This window comes from Felis catus, chromosome A2, assembly GCF_018350175.1.
Source record: "Felis catus isolate Fca126 chromosome A2, F.catus_Fca126_mat1.0, whole genome shotgun sequence".
Lineage (NCBI taxonomy): Eukaryota > Metazoa > Chordata > Mammalia > Carnivora > Felidae > Felis > Felis catus.
In genome coordinates, this window is record NC_058369.1 from 127,519,479 (window position 1) to 127,545,082 (window position 25,604).

Here is a 25,604-nt window from a genome sequence, read left to right on the forward strand (position 1 = left end):
GGCCTCTGTCAAGTTCATTCCAATTGTTGATGAATTTGTTTCCTTGTGTATGACTAAGATCCCTCTTCCCTCCATTTTTAAGCTAGCTATTGACAAGGAACCATGCTCAACTCCAAGGGGTTGCTCTCCTCCCATCCTTATCCTGGAGCCTTTTCCATAACATGACAATTTTCTCCTTCTCAGGGACAATAGGAGAGCATCTCTATAATGCTTTAGCTTCTCTTAAAGGTCCCCTCTAATGAGGTCAGGCCCACAAAGATAATCGCCCTTTTGATTAACCCAAAGTCAAGTGATTAAGGACCTTAACTGCATATGCAAATGCCTTGGAACATACAGTATCAGATAATCACAGAAGTGACATCCCATCATCTCCACGGATCCAGACCATATTCAAAGAGAGAGAATTATACCGGGCATGCAACACTAGGGGGTGGGTATCTTGGGTGCCACCTTGGATGCTGCCAACCACACACACACACACACACACACACACACACACACGTATGTACCTGTCAGTGGTAAATGTTTTTGAGAGCCTAACTCGAAATCTAAGGATTCTTGGAAAAGGTACAATGGGACACCTTTTCTTTCCAATCTATATAACTAACATCTAATCTCAACTCTCATTCCTGATAAATATTCAAATTCAGACCAAAAAAAAAAAAATCCAAAGCTCACAGAAAGGAATCAAATTAGATTTTCACCTGTTACTGGACACCAGCCATGCTCCTAAGCCAATCTATGTGGGCCACCCCTGATCTATGTGGGCCAGCACACAGGTACAGCAGCAGTAAACCTGCTTAATGATTTTGCTTGAATGGATGGGTTCGTGCCTGATTTAAAATAAAACAGTACAATCTTCCCAGTCAATGACACATTTATAAGCAGTGTAAATATATGCACAGGGATGGAGGAAATGAAATGCTTCATATTGATGTCTGTTTAAAGTCAACTTAACCTGGCACCTTAATAATGATGAAGCTCTTATTACAGTTTCTGTTGATTCTTTTACTTATGTTTAAAGAACTCAAAATATTATTTTAAAAGGCTGTATAAACTAAATACACCTGCAATTCCTGAACTGCCTCTGAAAACCCCTGAAATGGAACTTTCTTCATAATAATACAGAAGATCTTCATTTCAATTCCAAAATTCACCGCCAGAAGCTCTGCAACCTAAAACTCCAAAACCCCTAAGGCTTCTGTGAGCCCTAAATGCTTAAATGAAATCATCCATTAAAGTGCCTGGTGCCTAGGGGGTCCTTAACAAATGGTGACTGTATAAGTCAGGATGACCCCGTTTCTTTGACTCATCATTAAACTTCTATTTTCTTAGGAAACAGTGAAAAAAATCACAAAAAGCCTCAGTTTAAAGAATGGATGCTATTGTATTGTTTTAAAAAACCAAAAGAGAGGGGGCATCTGTGTGGCTCAGTCGGTGAAGCATCCGACTTTGGCTCAGGTGATGATCTCACGGTTCGTGAGTTCAAGCCCCATGTCGGGCTCTGTGTGGACAGCTCAGAGCCTGGACCCTGCTTCAGATTCTGTGTCTCCCTCTCTCTCTCTGCCCCTCCCCTGCTTGTGCTCTGTCTCTCTCTAAGATTAGTAAAACATTAAAAACAAAAGAAAAAATAGAATAGAAGAGAAAAAAGGCAAGTAAAAAGTCCAAACAAAAAGAACTGATTTTAAAACTGAGTTGAATACTTTCAGCCATGAAGAAAGTTTGACAAATAAATAGAAAATATGACTCACCGAGGGATGACCACAGCTAGGTAACTTACATATTGTCTTGCTAGTATTAAGCCTTTTATTCTTCAGTACACAATGAAATAGGCAGAGTATATTAACTAACATGTTAAGATGTCCAGTATGTATTACATTAAAATGTAAATTATGCTGGGGCACCCGGGTAGCTCAGTCAGTTGAGTGATGGATTCTTGATTTCGGCTCAGGTGGTTATCTCAATGTGAGATCGAGCCCTGCATCAGGCTCCACACTGTGCGTGGAGCCTGCTTAAGATTCTCTCTCCTGCCCCTCTCCCCTAACTAGCGCTGTCTGCCTCTCAAATTAAAAAAAAAATGCAAGTTATGAAAAAATGTGTATGCTATGATCTCATTTTGCAAGAACAAATATGTATCCAAACTCAAATATGTATCCTGAAATGTTAGTTTTCTCTAAGTAACAGGATTGTGATCATTTAAACAATTTTGACTCTTCTTTTTTTAATACGTCTCTAATGTGCTTACCTTATTTGTGTAAATTTTGTAAATGAAATTTGATTACTTCATATCAGCTTGCTTAGGAGCAGCAAATACTGAGAAAAGACTTTTATATAAGTTACACTAAATTAGTAAAGTGGTACCTCATTTTTTTTTTTTATATCTAAAAACCTAAACCTACAGTGCTTGCAAGTCTGAAGTTACAAGAGATAAGGCATCTGAACACAGGGGGAAAGAAAGAAAAGTAGATGAACAGAGCCCGGGAAGAGACATTTTTTTAAAAGATGGCTAATAACCTAAAGATGATAGTGAGGAAAGATAGAGTGAAAGAAAAATGAAGTCACAGAGAGACAGAAAGGAAAAATCAGCAGGAAGAAACAGGATCACAGGAGGGAAAAATAAAAGTCAGGGAGCAAAGAAAGAACGGCAAAAGGGAAGAAATACATTTTTAAAATCCATAATGTAAGAGGAAGCTATCCCTTCCTAGTCATCTCTTAATGAAATGCAAAATCTTAAATAAGGTCATAATGAATCATTTTTAAACTTATGTTTTGGTTGGGGTTCCCCCCCCACACACACACACAGGAGTGAGAAATGACAAGTGTGCTTGATAGCCAAGGTTAACTTGACCTCTATCAGTACCAGAGATTCGACAGCACTGCAATTAACCCACCAGGTCTCTTTCAGATCTTTCTCTGTAGCTACAGCACCAACTTCATGATCGTCTTTGAAAAATGAAGAGTGGTTACTTACTGGTTTACAAGTGCAGTTGATGTAACAAAATGCTCACTTTTGTTTTTGGACTTGAAACTTTAGGTGTGGTAAAGGAAGTGAACCAATTTCCCCCAAAATTATACTCAGAAGAAGAAGGAGTAAATATCAAAGTGCCTAATAAATTCCCTCTATTTTCCTGTGAACACTTTCTCAATTTATACAATCACTGTCCCCCCTCCATCCTCAAAAAAGAGAAGCAACAGATCTTTTCGCCTCTTGTATCCTTTATCCAAGTGGAAATTGTCTCATTGCTACTGTATGTTTTAATGATGTAAACTTTCTTCTACTTTTCTTCCTTTATATTTTCTTCTTCCTCTTAGCTTAAGCAGTTGAAAGCTAGCAAAAGTAAAAAACACATTTTAATCTTTGGATAATCTCTGGAAAGTAGGAAACCTGTCTCACAGCTCTTCCCTGAAAGAGAAAGCTAAAGAGATGTTGCATACGGTGGTTTCATGAAAAAGCCCCAGAGTTCTCTGCCACTCCTTCTATAGAGAGGGTGGTCCCTTGTCCTCTGCCCTTGATTGTGGGCAGGCTTATGACTGCTTCAAGCAAAAGAGTATAGCAGAAGATTCCAGAGAACTTCTAAGGCTAGGTCATCAAAAGCCATGCAGCTCCTGCTTGGCTCTCTTGAAACACTGGCTCTTAGGAAGTACCGTCGCAGGGAGCTTCTCAGGACACTGCTACATGCTGCAAGGAAGCCCAAGCCACAAGCAAAGGCCACATGTAGGCACTTCAGTTTATGGTTCCAGCTGATGGGTGCCCACCCTTTGAGTCATTCCAATCCAGAAGCCAAACAGACCAGTGAAGAAGCTTCCAAATGATTCCATCTCCCAAATATTTGTGTCCTTCCAAATGAGACTCCAAGCAATGAATTATAAGCCATCAACCTTGCTTTGCCATGTTCAAATCCCCGACCCAGATTATCAATGAGTATAACTAATCATTTCCACTGATAATGGGTTTTTGTTTTATGTTACTATGTTTTGGGTGTTTTTTGAAGCAACAATAGACAGCTGGAACAATGGAGATAAAAAAAAAAAAAGGTCATGCAATAATTATTACCGTAACTTAACTCTGATCACAGTGGAAAGAGTGGGCAATCTAGAACCCTTATGTCACCCAGTGTCACATCCAGAAAACAACTGCAAACAGGTGGAGATTAAAATCTCTTTGCTCTCTCCAGTCTGTCTACCAAACTTTCTTCCTTTTTTTTTTATTTCTCTTTTTTCTTTTGATCTTTGTTTCATGCCTACCCCTTAAGTCTGTCCTTGGGTCACTGACTTACTGTTCTAGTGGGTAGTCATTTTTCATGAAACAAATATCTACTGAGCACTGTTCTAGACATTGAGATTAAAAGATGAGGAAATCTGTGTCTGGGACCTTGTAATAAAATGTTTTTCAAACTGTGGATCACAACCATTAATAGTCATGAATTCATCCTGATAGGTCTTCCCAAACATTTTAAAAATATAAAATAATACAGAAAATAACATACTAAAAATAACAACAAAAAAAAAAGGTTTTCCAGGAGTGCCTGGGTGGCTCAGTCAGTTAAGCATCCAACTTCAGCTCAGGTCATGATCTCACGGTTTGGGAGTTCGAGTCCTGCATTGGGCTCTATGCTGATAGCCTGCTTCAGATTCTGTGTCTCCTCTCTCTGCTCCTCCCCGACTCACGCTCTGAGTGTGTGTGTCTCTCTCAAAAATAAACATTAAAAATAAATTTTTTTAAAGGCTTTCCAAATAGTATAAGTGACTATTGTTACATTAACCTTTTTTTTTTTTTAATCCTAAGTAGGCTTCATACCCAGCGCAGGGCCTGATGCAGGGCTTGAATTCATGACCGTGTGATCAAGACTGGAGCAAAGATCAAGAATCAGACACTTAACCAGCTGAGCCACCCAGGCGCCCCTGTTTCATGAATCTTTTATCCTTTGACACAAACACATGATGTCTATATTGTTTCCAGCCTAAAACTTTGAGAAAATGTAGTCTAATAGCTAGACAAAAATAACCTCATTTCTGAAAGAAAAAAAAAACAAACCATGAATGAGATTGTGCTTAGGAAATCTGCAGTTAAGTTGCTGGCTTTGGAACACATTGTAAGAATCACAGAGCCTTTCTCAGAACTGTTTTCCTCCACTGATAACTGGTTTTGTTTTTTACTATTGTTAGTTTTGTTTAGGAGTATTCTAGTGTTTCTAGGGCCATTCTTGGTAAACAAGTGCCTGCCTTCAGAGTGTGTCACTCACTCTGTATCTGAGCATGACACAGTTAAATGTTTGAGTACTTGAGTCAACCTATTCATTGGTTTAATAACTGAACTAGAGAACATGGAATTATCATGACCTCTGGCATTTATCTTTGCTTGCAATTCTAGAAGCAGTCCTATCTTACCAAACCCAAGCTAGGGAGCCTAAGCAAAAAAAAGTTAGCTGCCTGTGTAATCACCATGATAGCCTCTATCCAACAGTCAGTGGTAAACATTAAATAACATGTCATAAAACCACTGACATCTGAGTAATTCTGATGGCAGTCAGTACCTCCTCTCTCCTGCGCCCTCTCATTTATGTGACTCAACTTAGACTGGCTTTTTTTTTTCTTCATCCTGAAATAAGTATATATTCTTCCAAGTCTTCCCTAGAGGAAAAGCACCAAATGATTTAAAATGATAGCTCCCATCCAATTCCCAAACTCTAATTAGGAAATTCTAAAACCACCCAAAAAAATGTTTTTACAGAAAACTTCAGAAAGTCTACTGCCAGTTTAGTTTGAGTCACTGAGAACAAAATACCAGGATAGAGGTGAGATGACATTCCCAGAACAGGCAGTGGCTGGCCAAAGCCCAATCCCAGGGCTGCATAGCTCGTGAGGAAGGTCTGGACAGTCTGAGGAGTACGTACACATGTGTGGGTGTGTGTGATTGTGTGTGTATTCCAGTTTTAATAAGTTGAGCTTGATGGGTTGAGAAAGGGCTGAGGGAAGCCAAGCAGTACCTACCATTTCATCCTAAATAACATCACAGGAATCAAACACCCAGGTGTGCCATAGGGCCATCATCTTGCCCATAGCTCAACCCCGGCCTTCTGTCTTCATCTACTGAACTGGGAAAAATCTAGTATGTTCTTTAGTAGAATTTTTTTTAAGTCTATATATTTGAGAGAGAGAGAGAAAGAGAGTGAATGGGGGAAGGGCACAGAGAAAGAGGAAGAGAGAGAGAATCCAGCAGGCTCTGCACTGTCAGCACAGAGCCTGATGCATGGCTCAGAACTCACGAACCATGAGACCCTGACCTGAGCCAAGATCGAGAGTTAGATGCTTAACCGACTGAGCCACCCATGCGCCACCTAAAGTAAATGTTAATAATATTAATAATCTTTTGGTTCCTGACTTGGAGAAATTCAAAATGTAAGGTCTGGGGAGTAATTATAAAAAAGTGTTGGTTCACATGTGGCAAGATACTACTACAGAGTGAATGCTTGTGTCTCCCAAATTTGTTTGTTAAATCCTAATGCCTAATATGATGATATTAGAAGGTGAGGCCTTTAGGAGGTGATTAGGTCATGAGGGTAAAGCCCTCACTAATGGGATTAGTGTCCTTATAAAAAGAGACCCTCTGGAGCTTTCTCTCCCTTCTGCTATGTTGAGTGCACAGTGAAAAGATGACCACCTCTGAACCAAGAAGCAGGCCCTCTCCAGACACCAAATCTGCCAACACCTCCGTCTTGGACTTGTTGTTTCCAGAATTGTGAGAAATAAAATTCTATGGTTTATAAGTCACTCACTCAGTCTAGGGTATTTTCTTATAACAGCCTAAAAGGACCAAGACACAAGCCAACACAAAATGACATTATTTCAAAGCGTTTTTTGTTTTGGTCAAAATGCTGGCTCCAACCTCTGTTCTTGGTGACATGTTTTCACCATATGTACATGTAAAGCCAACTGCAAACAGCTGCATTCAGTTGTTCACTGGTTATTGGAAAATGGGTCACCACTGTGGAGTGTGACTATCATAAACTTCTCCTTCATGTAATGAAAAAGAGTGTGTAGGGGTGGGGTAGAGAATGCCAACAAGGTTTCTAAGCCATGCCCCATATTTTCCTTCACGGAAAGTCTGAAGCATTCATTTAGTTAAGCCTAGAATTCTCTCTGCTCCCCTGTGACTACTGCTTCCTTAGAGTCAATTGACTAAAGTGAAGAACTTATGATAGGTGAGCCACATGAATATTAATAGATCCTCAGGGTGAAATAAAGTAAAATACACTTTCTCAGAATTGAACAATCACATAATTTGGGGTAAATTATCTTTCATAAGTATAGTTTGATTCTTAGAGGTTGTAATTTGCTATAATGAAAATAAAAATGATAATGCTGACTAAAATTATATTACTGTCTGATTATCTGCATAATAATGATTTATTTGTATACTGTAAGGTACAGGGGGCTCTTATTTTTCCCTCCCCATGGCAATTGCAGTGAACTAGAGATAAATTCCTAAAGCTGACCATGTTCTCAGGAATAGGTCATTTATTCCAAATAGGGAGTACTTCAATCCATAGAACTGATTTAATTATTATGAGACTTCATGAACCCTTAAAAATTTTAATTGATATTCAGCAATGTGTGAATATCAAATTCAGGTGTGTGTGTGTGTGTGTGTGTGTGTGTGTGTGTGTGTGTGTGAATATATATAGTGTACATATTTTAGAGAGATAATTAATAAGCTGTGGGGGACCAAAGCCAACCTCAACTTTTTAACATTGATTTAAGACTCTTAGAAGAGCATTAAGATTCATTTATTCACTCTACAATTCCTCCATGGTGAATAATCTGAAAGTGTATGTGCCTATTCTGTTAATTGAATTAACCAACATCATACATATTTATTAAGAGACTAATTGTACTTTCTATCTTACAGAGAAAACTGCATCACATTAAATCAACAAACAGTCCTCAAACACTTCTCAAACATTTCTTTTTTGTTCAAGAAACCAGGTGAGACACTGGTAAGAGGGGTCTAGAGGTGGAACACAGTTTTTGATTGCAAGGTGTTTCGAATCCCATGGAGAAGAAAATACAAATTAGCACACAAATAGTTAAATATCATTTCAAGGCAACAGCAAAGAGATGCAGGTACTGATTCTCTACAAATGAAACTACCAGACAATAACTAAAGAAACAATGATTCTGAAAGCAGTAAAGATGGGAAGAAATTTACAAAGAAGACTGAATTAAGAAACTAATCTCCAGAATTGGGGTTAAGATTCTTTCAGGCAAATAGCCAAGGTTTCTTCCAGCTCAAACAATTTAGGATTGGTAGGGAGAAGAGGCCAGCTGTCCTGAAATGGCAGTTATTTTAATAAGACTGCTTCCAGTGTGTGTTTGTTGCGAAGATTCATCTCCCCAGAAGCAAGGAGTATGTTATTTTGTGTCTTTATCCAAAGCACCTAGTCCTGTACCTGAAACACGATAATAGGAGGAAGGGGAGGGAGGAAGAACAGGACTGAATTCCAGAAGCAAGGTTTATTTAGAGTTTATTCAGGCAGTTTCTCTGAAGTTGAGAAAACAAGATAGACAAGCAACACTGAAAATGTTGCCTGAGGCGAGACTGTGACACGCCTTGATGGCCAGGTTAAATAAGTAAGAAATTGGACCTCATGCTCTCTCAGCAACAGTAAAATGATGCCTCCAGTTCAGGGAGCACCCAGGCCTACAGGCCAATAAGATTTCATAATGTGGATTTTCATCATACGCAGGAATAAGGGGAAAGATCCAGAACCTGCTCACACTTCTAGTGGTAGTGTGCAATCATGACCAACAGCCTTGTTAAAAATGCTTGAACCCCAGCCCTCATCTACTGAATCTAAACCTCTAGATTTGACACATGATCTGCATTTAAATCTGAGAGCTGCTGTTTTGGAAAATGAAAGTACCCCAGGTGGACATGACACAGACTTACTATCTAAAAAGTAAAACACTACATATTATATTATAAATACACTAAAACCATTGCAGTATATATAGTAACTGGGCAGATTTTATGGTGTATGAGTCAGATGTTTAAAAAATAAAGCATAAGAGTTCAGATTCTACTTAACAGATTTTTTAAATGTGCACTGAATCACATAGGTCCACAGAGGATCAAATTATAAACCTGATTCAAAAATCATATTCCCAATAATCTTTTCAAACATGACCCCCATCCATCATCAATTGATGTCTATCTAGTTTATCTCTAGACTGAAAACTCTATGAAATCAGGGACTTATCTTTTTCATCCCATCACATGCTTAAATGTCAAATCTGAGCAAATAGATTTCTCCCTCTTTCACTCCTATGCCCCAATCTACAGGAAATATTAAGATTTTTTTCTACTTATTTTCCTATGAATATAAGTTAGAAAATGTTTTATGTTCTATATTAGGAGTACCCAAAAGGGATGTTAAAATTGAGTATGTTAGTCAGATAATTATATTAACGTTTTATCTGGCTGTGCAAATCAACAAATTTATCAAGAAGACAGCACTGTGGAAATAAATAAAGAGAACAGTTCAATTTAACTGCAATATGTTATTATTAACCTTAGCCAAGATATCAAGGAGGTTAATACAAAGCAAGCTTTTTTTTTTTTAGTTTAGTTATTATTTATTTTGAGAGAGATAGAGAGAGCACAAGTGGGGATCAGAAGGGGAGGGGAGAGAATCCCTAGCAGGCTCCATACTGTCAGCACAGAGCCTGATGCAGGGCTCAAACCCACGAACCATAAGATCGTGACTTGGGCCAAAATCAAGAGTTAGATACTTAACCGACTGAGCCACCCAGATGCCCCCGTGGCAAGCTTTTTGAAGGCAGACATTTCAAGAAGATTTTTATCTGGTCCCATTTTCTCTTTGGAATCAAGAGAGCTACCCAGCATTTGATGTCAGTCTCTAGATCTATTTCAAAATACCCTTGCATTTCCTTCCTCTCCATGGTAAATGGTTTTCTGATCATTTCTAGCATAGGCTGACCACTCTTCCAGCATGATACATTCAGACTAATCACAGGGAAGTCTGTAGTCATTTATGGTTTAGCTTAGAACCATAAGGCTCCCCAATGCCCTTAGAATAAAATTTAACATCCTTAATACGGCCTTACAAGGCCTTGAGAATTGAGGCTTATGCAAAGCTCTCTAGCCACATTTTGCCCATTTCAAGGGCCTCCCCCTGCACCTTTGTCTTAGATATCTGCTTAAATGTCACCTGCTCCAGGCTAAATTAGGTCCGGATGCTTACATTTGTCCTTTGTGACACTTAACAATTATAACTGGCTAATTTGGACTAAATATTTATTTGTCTTTCTTCCCTCCTGGACTTTGAGAATCACGAAGGTTGGAACTATCTTGGGCTCAACACAGTGCCTGGCACATCCGGAAAGTCCATACAAGTTTCTTTTATCGAACATACACATGCATAGTTTTGTTTTGTTTTTTTTCCTCCTGGCATGGCTGTTTCTGCTTGACAGCCCTGGGTTATAAGCTGGCAGATCCAGTACAAGTAGCCTGTCTAGGAGAGTCCAGTGCTTTCCAAAAGCTGGTGACAGGCATTCCAGCAGCCATCAGGGCAAGGAGCGTCCATAATAAAAGTCAGGTTCAATCACAAGTTAAAAAAAGGGAGAACTCAGCAGCAAGGCACATGAGAACGTAGAGTCCTTAACAAGGCCACAGCAGGCAGCAGGTTGTGAGAAAGGCACGGGAGAGAGCAAAGGGGCAGCACAGAAGAAATGCTTAGAGTCAGGAACCCCAGGAGAGTTGAGCGGTCAGGGCAAGGTGAAAAGCAGGAACATTTTTCTTTGCATCCCTGCCTGCTGAGAGCCGGTCCTGGGGCACTGGCTCAGGTCTGCAGGTGGGGGCCCGTGCCGGTCACACCTGGCAGAGGGCAGCTAGCAGAGGTGGTGACAGTGGCTTCTGTTGAACAAATCCAGAATCTTCTACCGTAGGCGGCAGAAAAGGGAATGCGGCTGGGTCAGGAAATTTACAACATTCCTGGGCTCTGGTTTGATCAAATTAAAATGCCTATGCCCGTGAAAGTTCTTTGATCAAGAGTAACCAAGACCCACATAAAGTGGTTTAAGTAAAGGGGTGGGACTGAAAAGCCCCGGCAGGTCCTCTCTCAGGGGTGCAAAGACAGGACACAGAGAGCAGAGAGGGAAATCAGGATGGGAGCTTCTCCCTCTCCACCGCTGCTGACTCCCTCGGGGGGCCTTCATTCCCACTTACCTCAATCCTTCCTGCAGGCTGGTTTTACTCTGTGTGCTTACAGCTTGCTCTACCAACTATTTGGCTTGTGGGATGACTTATCTGCCATCAGATGTGACTCCATATGACTGCCCGTTCCGGCAAACACCACCACCCAACTCACCCCTGAATTTCAGATTCCCAGAAGAGAGTATGGGGGGCCCAGCTAGGATAATGTGTCAGCTCGTGGTGCCATTGGCTCTGTGACAATAGGCAAAGGACACAGGGCACCAGGCCATAGAGCTGCTGTCTGGTTCCTGCCCAGGAACCAGGGGCAGGACAGCTCCCCAGGAAAAGACATGCCTCAGTTTGCTTTGTATATTGTTTGGTGGCAGTGTTGGTGGTGGTCTGTGGATGCGTGACACTTTCTTCAGGGAAGAACACACTCCAATCGCGAGGCTTCCTTAAACTATTTCACATACAGCCTTGTATTTATTCTCCCTAGCGAACCCTCCCTTGTAATGATCTTCAGTGACTCTCCAACACTTCTGCCCCCAAACCAAGGCAAAACTAAGACTACACATGTATTTTATGAATGTATGAGAAGCAAAACAACACATGCAACAGACTGTTATTTTTGTTCTCTATTACAGTCCATTCTTAAAGCTCTTTCAATTGACTAGAATGATGTAACTCCCACTAATGAGGGATGATCTACAGTTTGAAAACCCCTACGATTAATTCTATTGTCCTAGAATCTTATCATCCAGAAAGTTTTGCACTTTCACATTATACCTAAAATAGAAGAAAGTTCCCCAATCTTTTCTCAGAAATACCTCCAACCCCACAAGATTTTAGCCACTTTTAGAAGATGAGCCAGGTTGACGTGAGATGTCTTGTGCTTCAGGACACCAACCCAAAACAGAGAAAGATGTGATTAACAAAAATGCCCCTGCTCTCTCTTTATTAGACAGCCTACATCCACCATACAAAAAAGGGCACGCTTAAAATAAAAATTACTTAAGGCATATGCACAAATTTGAACTGTTTTGATTACAGCGATCTTGACCCAGCCACAGGACGCTCCTGCTCTCATTTTCTGTAGCGACCAACGGAGACACGGACCCCTGTGTTAGCCGACCCAGGTCAGAGGTGTCATCCACCATCTCTGCACAAAGCTGACCCTCCCATACAGAGGTGAAGCCAGTTCCCCTGGACTCACTAGCTTTGCTCCAAATGGAAAAGAGGCTCTACTGGTGATGTGTGTACCTCTTCAGAAGTTTTAAAGCAAACTACTCGGCCCAACAATGCTGATCAAATTGGGTTATTGGGTCAAGGATGTATGTCGAGTCAAGGGCTTTCAGGAGGTCAAGAGCTGGTAGAATGAGGACTTTCAGCAGAGGAAACTAGGGAGGCAAAAGAAGATGATGAAAGAATCTATTTTCATCTCCAGCACCAGAACTGGTATGTCTCCCATTTCCGGTATGGCATGATGAGGCGTGCCGAAATGCCTGCCTCACAGCACAGCCCAAGAGTGTGGGACACTGGCTCTCGAGTCAGACTTCCTGGGTCCAATTCCAGCCTACTTCCTTACACCCCTGACCCTCAGCGGTACCCTCTGTAAAATGGAACATGTAACAATAAAACCCGGTTCACAGGCTTTCCATGAAGATTTAATAAGACAAACAGTCCATGAAAAATGCTTAGCAGACAGCTTGCCACAGAGCAAGCATCCAATAAATGTTCATGGTAGTTGTTCCCCCCACCAGAGCACTCCCGAACTGGCCTGCCAGGATGCTAAAACTCACAAAAAGAATGTGGTCTTTAAATGAATATATTTCCCAAATTCAGATCAGACATAGTTAGCCTGCTCAAAGATCCATTTGGTGACCTCCGCCCTCCTATAATTATTCGGTTCTTTCCTCTCCTTCCTTAAAACCTGTGCCCATTTCAAGACTATGTCCCCCCACTAGACAGTGAGATCACAAATGCAGAGAATGGAACATATTCTTCTCACTAGGCCCTTTGTGGAGCCCAGTACTCAAAGCATGACAGTTGAAGTGAATTCCACATGGTTAACTGAGTGATCTCCTGACCGGGTAGAATATACAAGTCCCAGGGACACAATCCTTATCTACCCAGGTTCTGGGAGGCTCAAGGCCTTTGAGAACCAAGAGCATCTGGGAAGTGAGAATGGCATAAAAAGGGATGCCCCACAAATGACCCCATTTCCTTCCCAAAGGTTGCTGCAGCCAGCTTGGCTAAGAGAGCCCAGATGAGGCTTGGCCATCTCTCTTCCTACAAAATAAGAATTAATCTAAATAAGATCCTACCAATGTATATCACTATACTTCAGACATTCTGAAACAGGTCTTAGTAGGGGGTTAACAGTGGAACATACAGTCTACCAAAGGCATCCTTCACTATGCCCTGTTCTCTCTTTATGCTTAGGTTTAAGGATGACAAAGCAACTTTCCTAAAAAGAACGGTTAGTACAATAATACTACCTTGCACAATTATGTAATACATACAATCCAAATGAAAATGTACAGTTGACCTGTGAACAGCATAGGAGTCAGAGGCACTGACGTCCAACTCAGTCAAAAATCCACATATAACTTTTGACTCCCTCAAAACTGTACTATCAATGGCTCACTGTTGACTGGAAGCCTTACCAACAACATAAACAGCTGAGAAACACATATTGTGTATGTTATATGTATTATATACTGTGTTCTTACAAGGAAGTAAGCTAGGGAAAAGAAAATGGTATTAAGAAAATCATAAAGAAAATACATTTACAGTACTGTACTATATTTATTGAAAAAAATCTATGTATAACTGAACCAGGGTAGGTCAAACCCCTGTTGTTCAAGGGTCAGCTGTACTTTGCTAATTTCTAGGGAGTGGAACACTACTTGTTACAACTTCCTCCAAGTTATCCTTTTAGGGAATAAGGAAGCCACAGACTGAAGCTGGTAACAAATGCTCACAAGAAGCTGGCTGTAACTTCCTGTATGTATTTTCGTGAGGCAATTACCATCAGGATCAGTGGTCTGGGGTCCACAGAAAAGAATCATAAACATATTGAGGCCTGGGCAGTGGGGACAGAATGTTTCCAGGAGATGGCCTAGAAAGCATTGAAGAAACACCCACCCAGGTCCAAGACTCAGCTTAACCACTGCCCATCTGCATGACCTATACAACCTATTGTTTAACCTCTCTCTCGGTCTCACCTTCCTCATTGTAAAATGGAGACAATAATACACACATCATCAGACTGAAATGAGGATAATGAGCTAGAATGCTTATTAGCAGTCTCTCCATATAAAAAATTTTTGGAAGACAAATTCCACCAGAATACTTAAACACACAATTCACAAAAATAAACAAGTAGGATATGTCTAACTAAAAATCTTCTTCATAGTAAAGGAAACTGTCAACAAAATGAAAAGGCCACCCATGGAAAGGGAGAAAATAATTGCAAATCCTGCATCTGTTAAGGGGTTAATACCCAAAATATATAAAGAACTCACACAACTCAATGACAAAAACAAATAAACAAACAAACAATCCCACTTAAAAATGGGCAGAGAAACTGAATGAACATTTTCCCAAAGACACACAGATGGCCAATAAGTACATGAAAAGGTACTCAACATCATTCATTATCAGGGAAATGCAAATCAAAACCACAATGAGATATCACTTCACACCAGTTAGAATGGCTATCATCAAATAAATAAACAAGTGTTGGCCAGGATGTGGAGAAAACGGAACCTTCATACACTGTTGGTGGGAATGTAAATTGGTACAGCCAATAAGGAAACCTGCATGGAGGTTCCTCAACTCTTCAGAAATAAAACTATCATATTAACTAACAGCCCCACATTTGAATATTTATCCAAAGGAAATGAAAATAGGCTATCAAAGGGATATCTGCACTTCCATGTTCATTGCCACATTATTCACAACAGCTATGGTGAAGAAACAACCTTAGTGTTTGCCGATGGATGAATGGATAAAAGAATATGTGGCATATACACAGTGGAATATTATTCAGCCATGAGAAAGGAAGAAATCTTGCCATTAGCAAGGACATGGATGGACCTTGAGGGCATTATGCTAAGTAAGATAAATCACGCAGAGAAAGACTGATACTCCATGGTATCACTTAAGTCCAGCTCATAGAAACAGAGAGTGGAAAAGTGGTTTCCGGGGCTGGATAGGAGACAGGGAACATAGGGAGAGACTGGTAAAACAACACAAACTTTCAGCTATAAGACAAACAAGGTCTAAAGATCTAATTCAAAATATGATGACCACAGTCGATAATGCTGTGTTATATAACTTGAATTTGCTAACAGAACTTAAATGTTCCCACCAAATAAATAAATAAGCACATGAGGTGATAGATGTGTTAATTAATTACATGGGGAGAATCCTTACACAGTGTATACATATGTCAAATCACCATGTACTTTAAAGATCTTACAATTTTCTCAATTATACCCCAATAAAGCTGAAAAAAGATACACAATTCACTTTTTATTTTTTCCTGCCTCTGTCTCTCTCTTTCTCTCTCTCTCTCTCTCTCTCTCTCTCTCTCTCTTTCATTCGGACATCATCCTGACATATAAAAATTTGTAGGGCAGAATTTGAGCTTGTGAGCAGCCAAACCTTAACTTTCTGTAAGGATTTCTATGCTATGCTTTTGCTGAACACTGCTCAACAACATAATATTCTCTCCCACTGAAAAACCAAAGTTAATGGCCCAATAAGCAAATGAGACTATTTTGGAAAAATGCACTTGGATAACATGAGAAAAGTAGGGGAGGTGCCTTCCTGAGGATATTAGAAGAGAATTACAAGCATCCGTCCATCAGTCACAAAATGCATTAGCTTGTCGAGCCTGGAGAATTTTTCTTCTTTCAAATTACAGGTGATATTTTATCTCTGGCAGAGGGGGGGAGACCACCTCATATGCAAGGGAAAATCAGTAACTAAGAAGAACATGTACAAGTTTCAAAAATTAGTCACCAGTTACCATGGTAATGCAAATATTACCTAACAACTCACTGGGCTGTAAGTAACCAAAATGAGGCTAAAATGGAAAATGGGCTCTATGTATAGGAGTATTTGCACTAACCTAACAGCAGACTGAAGGCAGCCCAGGTTTGCCCCTGTGACCCAGGATCCAAGGTCTCTCCTGCCCTGTGCATGACATGTGAGTTCTGTATCACATGCACACACAGCTGTGCCCACTAACAGCTGCAGGAGGAAGAGTGATGACATTCTATTTACAAACAAAGCGATGATTGGGAAGATGAGTCTTCTCGTTCCCTAAACTCTTAATAAAAGAATAATCTCTGCTACTGCCCCCTGAAGACAGACAGACTGGATGACAAACATAGGTGGCGGTCCCTTTCAAACTCAACATTAACAATGTTCTCAGGCAACACAAGATTTTCTAAAAAACAACTAAGATGCTTGATAAAATAACAATTTTCCCAGGGTGCCTGGGTGGCTCAGTTGGTTAAGCGTCCAACTTTAGCTCAGGTCATGATCTCATGGTTCACGAGTTCAAGCCCAGCGTTGGGCTCTGTGCTGACAGCTCAGAGCCTGGAGCCTGCTTGGGTTCTGTGTCTCCCTCTCTCTGGGCCCCTGCCCACTTGTACTTTGCCTGCCTGCCTCTCTCTCTCTCTCTCTCTCTCTCTCTCTCTCTCTCTCTCTCTCTCCAAAATAAATAAAACATTAATTTTTTTTATTTAATAATTTTCCCACTGTTCTGAGTAGTTTGAATTGTCTGTGTATACATTCATTTTCATTAGAACAAAAGCATAAATATTTTATGAATTTTTAAATTATTCCAAGAATTGGCTGCACACACACTTCTAAGTCAAACTTAGTGCATAACTTCTGTGGTACACACAGTACTGGTACCAAAAAACAGCCCCAGAGCTATATCCCCCCAGGTGGTCCTAGGGTTTCCATTAGAATTCCATGGAGGCTCTTAAACTGCAAAATCCTAGGCCATATCCAAGGCCAGCTCAATCTGAGTCTCTAGGGGTGGGATCTGAAAATGTCCGTTTCTAAAAGGTTCTCCTTGCAATGAGAATGTTCTACAGTCTGAGAATCTCATCCTAGTCATCTACAGTACACTGAGGTCTCCTGCCAATGATGACAGGTTACAGGACAGCCACCAGGGGACACAAGCCAATACAGATTAACCAAATGCAGGGATATTGTGATTCCGTGACTTTGGGCTGTGGTTTACCACAACCCAAGGTAAAAAAAAAACCAGCACAATACACATGTCTTGTATATGTGTGTGTACGACACAAGGATTTACAAACAACACAGGTGAAGTGCTGTGATCTATTCTACTCTCATTTTTTATGCTGTTGCAACCAACAAAACTGATAGCACTGCCCACTAATTGGTGATATTTGAAAAATCCATTGTAACTTCTATCGCCCTATAATTATATCACTCAGTACTTTTTACACTTTTTCGTATTATGCTCCAAATAGTAGGAAACCATCCAATCTTTTCTGATAATACCCTAAAAGTTGTAATATTTTAGTTATCTTTAAAAGGTGAACCGAGTTGAAATGAGACCGTATTCTGCTTAAAGATACCCACAGCAGTATGTTTAACTGCTAACATTTAACTTACTTATTTATACCCTCTTTACCTCACGAAGAAGAGCATGCATATTATATACATCAGTAAAGAATCAATGAAAAATAGTACGAAAATGAAGCTAAGGGAAAATAAAGACAGGAAACTGTTTGTAGAACACATCAAAGGAACAAGTAAAATTAAATATAACACAGGCCAGGAAATCTAGTCCACTTGTTGACTCTCAGCTTTCTGTCAATTAGTAGGAAGAGAAAAACATGATCAGTTATGAAAATTCCAGTGTCCATCTGGGAAGAACAAAGCAATTTCTGAGAAGCATTCCCAAGTCTGTGGCTATACTCCTACTGGGCTGCACTGAATTGCCATCTGCCCCCAACCCCCATACACACACACTCCTCTGGGGACAGCAAGCCCTCACGGTAACTGCAGGACCCTCATTACAGCCTCCACCTTGCACAACCACTTGATTCACAGGTAAACTGATGGTCGCTCCAGGGACTGCTGATTGGGAGGAACAAAGTCTGGAGCCTGAGGTCACCCAATAACCCCCTCCTCTAAGAGCACTTTGCATTCACTTCTGTCCCAGAACTGACTACCTTGTTGTCATGAAAACTGTTCAGGGGGCTTGAGCCTTTCCTCCCCACCAAGCCCACAAGGATATAAAGTTCCATGAGGACAATATTGACTCTATGTATTTCAGTGAATTCTTCATAAAACTAAAATAACTAAACACTAAGCTCTTCTAGAAATTCCCAAAAGGCAAAGTGATTGAAGCACAAAAACCTAAACTTGTTTTTTGATTGTATCATTTACTACTCATGAGATATTGGCCAAGCCATTGGACTTTCATGGTTCAGTTTCTTATCTGTGAACCAAAGCCAATACTGTTTACAACACAGGTTAGTCTTGAGGAAGAAACGCACAAACGGATGTAAATGTGCCTAGCCCAGTTCCTTGGCACACAGTAGGTGTTGAATAAATATTAGTTTTCCCTTCTCCTGTCAGGGATCTCTCGGAGACATTGCTTTTACTTGCTGCCACAACCACGTTAGTCCTCACCACTCCCTCCTTCTCTTCCAAGCTTCTTAAAGAGTAAAAAAAAAAAAAAAAAAAAAAAAAAAATCCCCCACGAAGAATGCAAGGTTCCCTGAGCCACAGAGTACTCAGTGTCTACACAATGCCGCCTTTGAAAAGGTTTCTTATCATCGTTTCCACTACTTTAAACAGGACTTAAGAGATTGTTCTTAAAAAAAAAAAGCAGTCTGAGAAAGGAGTCATTAAACATCAAATAAATGCTGTAACCAAGGAATAAGAATGACTAGTATATGCACAGTTAGAAGGCAAATGTAGTTGCTAAAACGTGATGCAGAAACATATCTGGTCTTCACTCCTGAAGACGCTAACTATTGCCTTGTTCATACTAAAGTAGCAGTCTTTGCTCTGCACACTCTATTTTTACAGATGATAGAGGTTTAAAATTTAGATCAGCAGGTCTAGTCTAGTCCTGAACACAGGAAATATCAGTCATATTTTAATTTTTTTAAATAGAAGTGTCCCAGATTAAATAATGTGGTTGACCTACCTTTTCTGTGATATAGAAGTTGGAACTATCGGCGTGCTGCAGTGCAAAGTACTCATGGTTGGCAAGGGACCACCTTAAAAATATAAGCATAAACTGATCAGAAAAACAAAAAAACTGGGTCATTGTCACTTTTACAGTGTGACAGAATTAGAAGGATGAAGCACCCTACACTTGGAATTTGGCCAGTACCCAACACACCCCCCAGTGAGCTTCCTAACACTGGAATGACATTAGCCCACCTTGCATCGCCCTGACCAATCATTTCCTCTGTGGATCATCGTGGTCCTATTGCACACCTAGTGGATGGAATGTGGCTCACCTTGAAGCATTTCATTTTCATGGCTTTGAGGCAGGGGTGTTTAAATACAATGTTATATTCCTCCCCCATTTTGAAGGAATGGAGCAGAAAGAGGAACACAGAAGAAATGAATGCAATTTAAATTTTTGATAATTGTTATATTCCAATGGTCTCTGTTCTGCAATCCCTAATCACTATGCTTGCTGCATATGGAAACATTCCAATCAAGTATCCCAGGTCTTAAATAAACTCCAAGTAACACTGTCTTCATAATTCTGCTTTGGAGCAGAAAAACCTCATGCAATTCTATACATGCTTTCCCTTTGGATTGTTAAGGCCAGCCAAAGAGAGGTAGGAAAGCTGTAACACTGTCAAGTTCCATGGGGCAGCAAAACCACACACTGACTTGTCCTCTAAATTCTTTCGTCTTCTATGGGAGCCTGAATGGTCCTCTCAATTTATACCAGATGAGGTGTGTATTTAACCTCAGGAACTTCAGACTGCTCCCTGCTGAGTAGGATGAATGAACCACAACTTTTCAAAATAAATAAAACCGGCCCCAATGTGCACACACCAGCCATTTCACACTTTCTGCTCTTTGAGGAACAACAGAAAATTTTTGGTGTAAGAGGGCATGTAAATCGTACAGAGTGATTCTTGATGTCTTTGCGGAGGTCAGGTAGTGACTTATAAATAATGTTATAACTAAAAATAATAATAATAGAGCAATAATACTTGCTCAGGAATATTTTATTAGATTCCAGTTTGTGGACTGAAGCAACTCACACGTATCCTAAGTAACACTTACCCATCACAGACTTCCTTTATTATTGCAGACAGTGGTTTTTTCTGCAAAATAGCAAAAAAAAGGAAATGCTGTTAGTTTCATTTCATCATTTTAAATTAAAAAAAGAAGAAGAAAAGGAGCCTAATAAAAAGATACCTAAGTAAGGAGAACTTCCATTTGCTATTCTTGGTTGTTGTCAATGAGTCTTGGTGTTTTTCTCAAGGTGTAATCTACCAGCCGTCACCGCCCGATATATTAATGATTTACTATCCTTGTGGTCCCTTTTTCTATTCTTAACATTATTAGTTGAACAAAACATGCATCATATTTAACGTAGCTGCGTTAAAATCAAGATGAACACAGAGCTCTGTTCAACGACCTCACAGGCCATGAGAGCCCCAAGGTCAAACGATAACCAGAATTCCTCAGGATCAGTACACGAAGCAGGCAACCAGCAGTGTGGTGTTACGCAAACAAGCTTGGATTCAGGACATTTTTATGAGAACGTGTGGCAAATGGAATAGGAGGCATTGCGAAATTGTTCCTACAAAGTGCATAGAATTCTTCTCCTAACCGTGGCCCTGACAAATGCCAATCATGCAGCAGCTTGAGCTGGACACACTTGAGTAATGAGACCATGACACCATGTGCCATGGTGTCAACTGGCCGGCTGACTACAGCTGTGCTCCAGGCCTAACAGCCACAGCTGTGTTCCGCTCCGCCTGCCCCCAGAGAGAAGGAATGCAGCAAAGAGAGAGACACACACAGCTCACCCAGTGATGTTGAAACCTCTCTACTTTGGACGAAAACAGACCCCCCATCTATCTCTGTCTGGGGTGGGCAGTAGCATGTCCACCGAAAGAATAAATCACAGGCAAGAAATAAAGGGGGCAGAAAAATCAAAGAAATACAACACATGGTCTTGGATTTTTCAGATACAAACATATAAAAAGCTGTCTACATATAAACATGTTCTGCCTCTGTCCCTCTGAAGGGCAATGTGTTATGGGGAAATGAATACTGAATCAAGCAGAACCAATTCAAATCCTAGCTCCTTAACTGGTCTGCAGTATAACCTATAATTCCCTTAACTTGCTGAACCTCAACTAATTTATCTGTAGAATAGGCATAGGACCTACCCATTCCTCAGGGCTGCTGTAAGAAATAAATGAGAATTAATACAAAGAGCAGAAAAATCAAAAAAGGGTTAAGGGTTAGGATTTTGGCTTATTACTCTCTCATGTCACAGAATAGCCCTGAGACATGATGTTACCATGTCTGCTCTGACAAATTAGTGAATTCTGACCACTGTTCACAGTCCCTTCTAAGGGCCTCCAGCCCTAGCTAAAAGTTGACTCCAGCTCAGTCCACAGTGTTCCTCCAATGAACTCCTGCCCACCAGAGATCTAGTCTCTATGACTGAGTCCACCACCATGTGTTCAAAAGAATGTCTGACTAAACTAAAAATCCAGTGGGAAGAAGGGGAACCTAGAAATCATTGAGGAGTGGAAAGCTGCTGGGTTATCCCGACATCCTGAGTTGGTCTCCTTTCTAATAAGATGAGAAATGGAGATTGGGTTCTCCAAAGAAGTTACATGTTATACAAGCCAATGGCTTCACAAGAACTTATCCACTGTTTATGGCTTTAGCTTTGAGTGGAGGGGCAATGATGTTCTCACATCCAAAGGACAAAGGAATTTTAGGAGTAAAACTATGCCCATTAGATGAGGATTTTGCACTTCCAACTGCCAGAGCCTTCTCCAGGCTATCTGTATTTTATGAAGACTTATCACTCCTAGCCTCCTAATCTTACTTTTTACACCCTCAAAACTGAAACCTAAATAACAAGACTGGATGTTAGCCTTGAATTACATTGAAACAACAGATCAGACCAAGAAAGCATTGCTACTGAGGTAGGAGAAGGCATCTAACACAATAGCTCCCAGAATTAGATTTCCTAGTTGAGGTGTCATAAAGGAATTTCTTAGATTTTCCTTCAGGTCTGACTCATAGATTCAGAACCAAATTTGAACAGACAGAAGTCTATGGGGTACTATTATATCTAGAATATTCTCAGGCTGGATAGATGAAAGGAGTAAAAACCATGGAAGAACTTAGAGATTTAACAAAGATTATACAAAGGCTCTAAACCACTGATGAAAAGGAATCACAGTTAACTGAACATAACACACCCATAAGGCAGCCTTAACCCCTCAGAATAAATGCTATGGCCCACGCCCCACACCTGTCTCCTCTATTCTTCTTGCTGTTCCAGTGAAATATTAGCTCCCACCACCCAAAGGTAGTGCCAGTGAACTTTCACAGTCCTCCTCTCCCTTAATTCATCTACCTTATTTGACACTATTACTACTGCCTTCTTTTGGAAACCCTCTTTCCAGAGCTTTCATGGTATTTCCTTCAGTCTCCTACAGTGTTAACCAATACACCATCAGTAAAAGCCAAGAGATCCTTCAATTGTTTCTCTTTTGCCTCTAACTTCCTAACGCCACATTTCTGTTCTGGTCTCTTCCGCTTTTGCTTAATCGGTCAGTTCCTCATTCACTTCAACTGCCCAGAGTGTAAAGTTCTGGCTCCAAATACTCTCTTGCACATCTCTGACAGCTTGCTAGATACAACATTTAACTCTCCTTCAGGAATCTTATTAAATACACAAACAAAAACCATCACTCTCACCCATCAACCTGCCCCAACAACAGCAGGACCTCAAAGGTCCCGCACCCCCACCACGACGGCTCCCTCTGGTTGCACCGCTTCTGCTCAGAAGCACCTACAGCCTTCGTTTCTTCACTCTCCAGCTCAACGGAGTTAAAGGCACGTCATGACTTCTCACCTCCTAACTACTCTCCTAACATACAGACACTCCCCATCCCAACTCCTGCTATCAGACAAATATTCCCCCCAATGCCATTGCCTCTCATTCTTTGTCCCCAGTCCCAACCACTCCGGAGTGCAACCCCTTCATTACTGATGACTCACCACAAATCCTTAGTCAGATGCTCCACTGGCACATCAAACTGATTCCTATCTGCCATTAGTTCCTACACTGCCTACATGGGGCAGTTTTTCACATACATTTGTAGAGAATTCATCCTTGCCTTCCCCTTTTCTTTACTCTATTTTGTGATATATGCATTTCCACTGAGTCTCATCATTGTTGCCTCCACAAACTGTCTCCCCTTTATCCGTTCCAGACCTTACTACTACCTCTGTAGAGCTCTCAGGACACTGTCACCAGATCCTTGCAAATAAGTCTCCCCATCCCCAGCTTCTTTCTCTCCAATCCCTACATTAGCCATAATTGGGTAAAATCTGACTTTCCCTACAAACTTTGCTCAGGTCACTCTTTTTTGCCCCAGTATCCTCTGTAGATCCCCAGTGACCATCACCAATATGGTATAAATCCCTTAGCTTGTCATCCAAGGCCTTCCACAATCTGTGCTCATGCAGTCAAACTTTCTACGAATGCTGTACATGTTATTCATGCTTCTGGATTAGTCCATGATTCACCAAAAAAAAAAAAAAAAAAAAAAAAAAAAAAAGGAAAGAAAAGAAAAGAATCCCACTTCCATACTTACACTTTATACCATTTGTTGAATGTCCCTCTCCTTTCTGTTCCAGTTCTAACAATGAACTCTTACTACCAGTAATATCCATTTCAAAGCAGAATATCCACCTTTAAGCAGATGTCTCTGATCTCCCCAACCACACAGACAGAAGTCACTCCCTCTCTGTACTTAGCACATTAAATAAGTCACTCCCCAAAACTTTGTATCTCTGTCTTATCTTCTTGTCCCTTGAGAACAAGCCCTCTTAATTCATGTGGGTTAATCTTCTCCAGCCCTCAGTACTAGTTACCATAGTATATAGGTGCTAGTAGAATCTAAAAGGAGACTCAATGCATTTCTGTTGAATGGAAAACCCACACATTCACTTTCTGTCAAAAAACAAACAAACAAACAAAAAGCCCTGAATAAAGGAAACTATTTGAAGAATAGCCTGGATTAACTAGCACCCCCCCCCCTTCCTACCATGTAAACTACACTGGGTGGCTCTAAGCAGCTGTTAGCTAGAAGTTGTTAGACACGTGAATGCTGTCACTACTCCCTGCACAGATGCCTCTCGAAGGAGTTATGTGATTCATGGCTTGGAAAAGCATTGAGCGAGCTAGCTGATGACGAGTGTAATTCAACAGGTGATAAAACAGATACCCGTCAAATGACCATCACCATCCGTTAGCAAGGTCACACAGGTGAGCAGCACTATCATAAACTGGGACTGAACAAGATACCCAGACAGAAAACACTAGTCTGGTGCCACCGCTTTTCTCATTTCCTATACAAAGCCCTTAGTCTGACGTGAGTTTCCTTGTGCCACTTACATTCCAAGCCAAAGGCCCCAGCTCTGCCTATGTTTTGGTTAACATTTGCTCAAGCGGCATAGGATGCTTCTGCCTATCTCCCCAGTCTTCTAAGTCTTGGGAGTATGGTGACACTTGGTTGCTTTCTGTAGACCTGAGGAACAATTTGTCTTTCACTTCATTGAGAGAAAAGGCTCAGGAGAAAAAGAAAATAAGGTCTAAAAGGCAAAAACTGGTTCTTCTTCCTGATTCCATAAAGACTAAAGGAGCTAAAAATAAAATTCTATACTCTATTTGAATCTATCAGGATTTAGAATATTGAGGCAAAATTATTTTAACTACCTAAGTATGTTTTCGTAACTTAAAAAAAAAAATCGTAACTGCGGCGCCTGGTTGGCTCGGTCAATAGAGCGTGGAAGTCTTAACCTCAGCGTCATGAGTTCAAACTTACAGGTTGTGGAGCCTACTTAAAGTTTTTTAAAAAGTAACCAAATTCCTTAAGCTTTTTGTTTTGAAGGTCAAAACTATCTTCTTGGCCTCAGCAGTGAGCTGAGATGGGAAGAGCAGGAATGTTTTTAAGGATAACCAGGAGGGTTAGACGGTTACCAGATTGCACCTTGCAGGTGGTTAGGGGTGGCCCCAGACCACCACACTCTTTTCCTCATTCCCCTTAGCAACAGTGAGGTCATCTTGCAGCATAGAAAAGTA

The 25,604-nt window shown here is 40.6% G+C and overlaps 1 protein-coding gene across 16 annotated transcripts in view; it reads right to left on the reverse strand.

Moving 5' to 3' along the window:
* ELMO1 (engulfment and cell motility 1) overlaps positions 1 to 25,604 on the reverse strand; it is a 732,114-nt gene that overhangs the window by 387,545 nt on the left and 318,965 nt on the right. For all 16 annotated transcript variants that reach the window (XM_045053264.1, XM_045053261.1, XM_045053265.1 and 13 more), the window contains 2 exons: positions 20,540 to 20,580; positions 19,434 to 19,506 (listed from right to left, as the gene is read on the reverse strand). In XM_045053264.1, the coding sequence (XP_044909199.1) occupies positions 19,434 to 19,506; positions 20,540 to 20,580 (114 nt within the window). The remainder of the gene's footprint in view (positions 1 to 19,433; positions 19,507 to 20,539; positions 20,581 to 25,604) is intronic.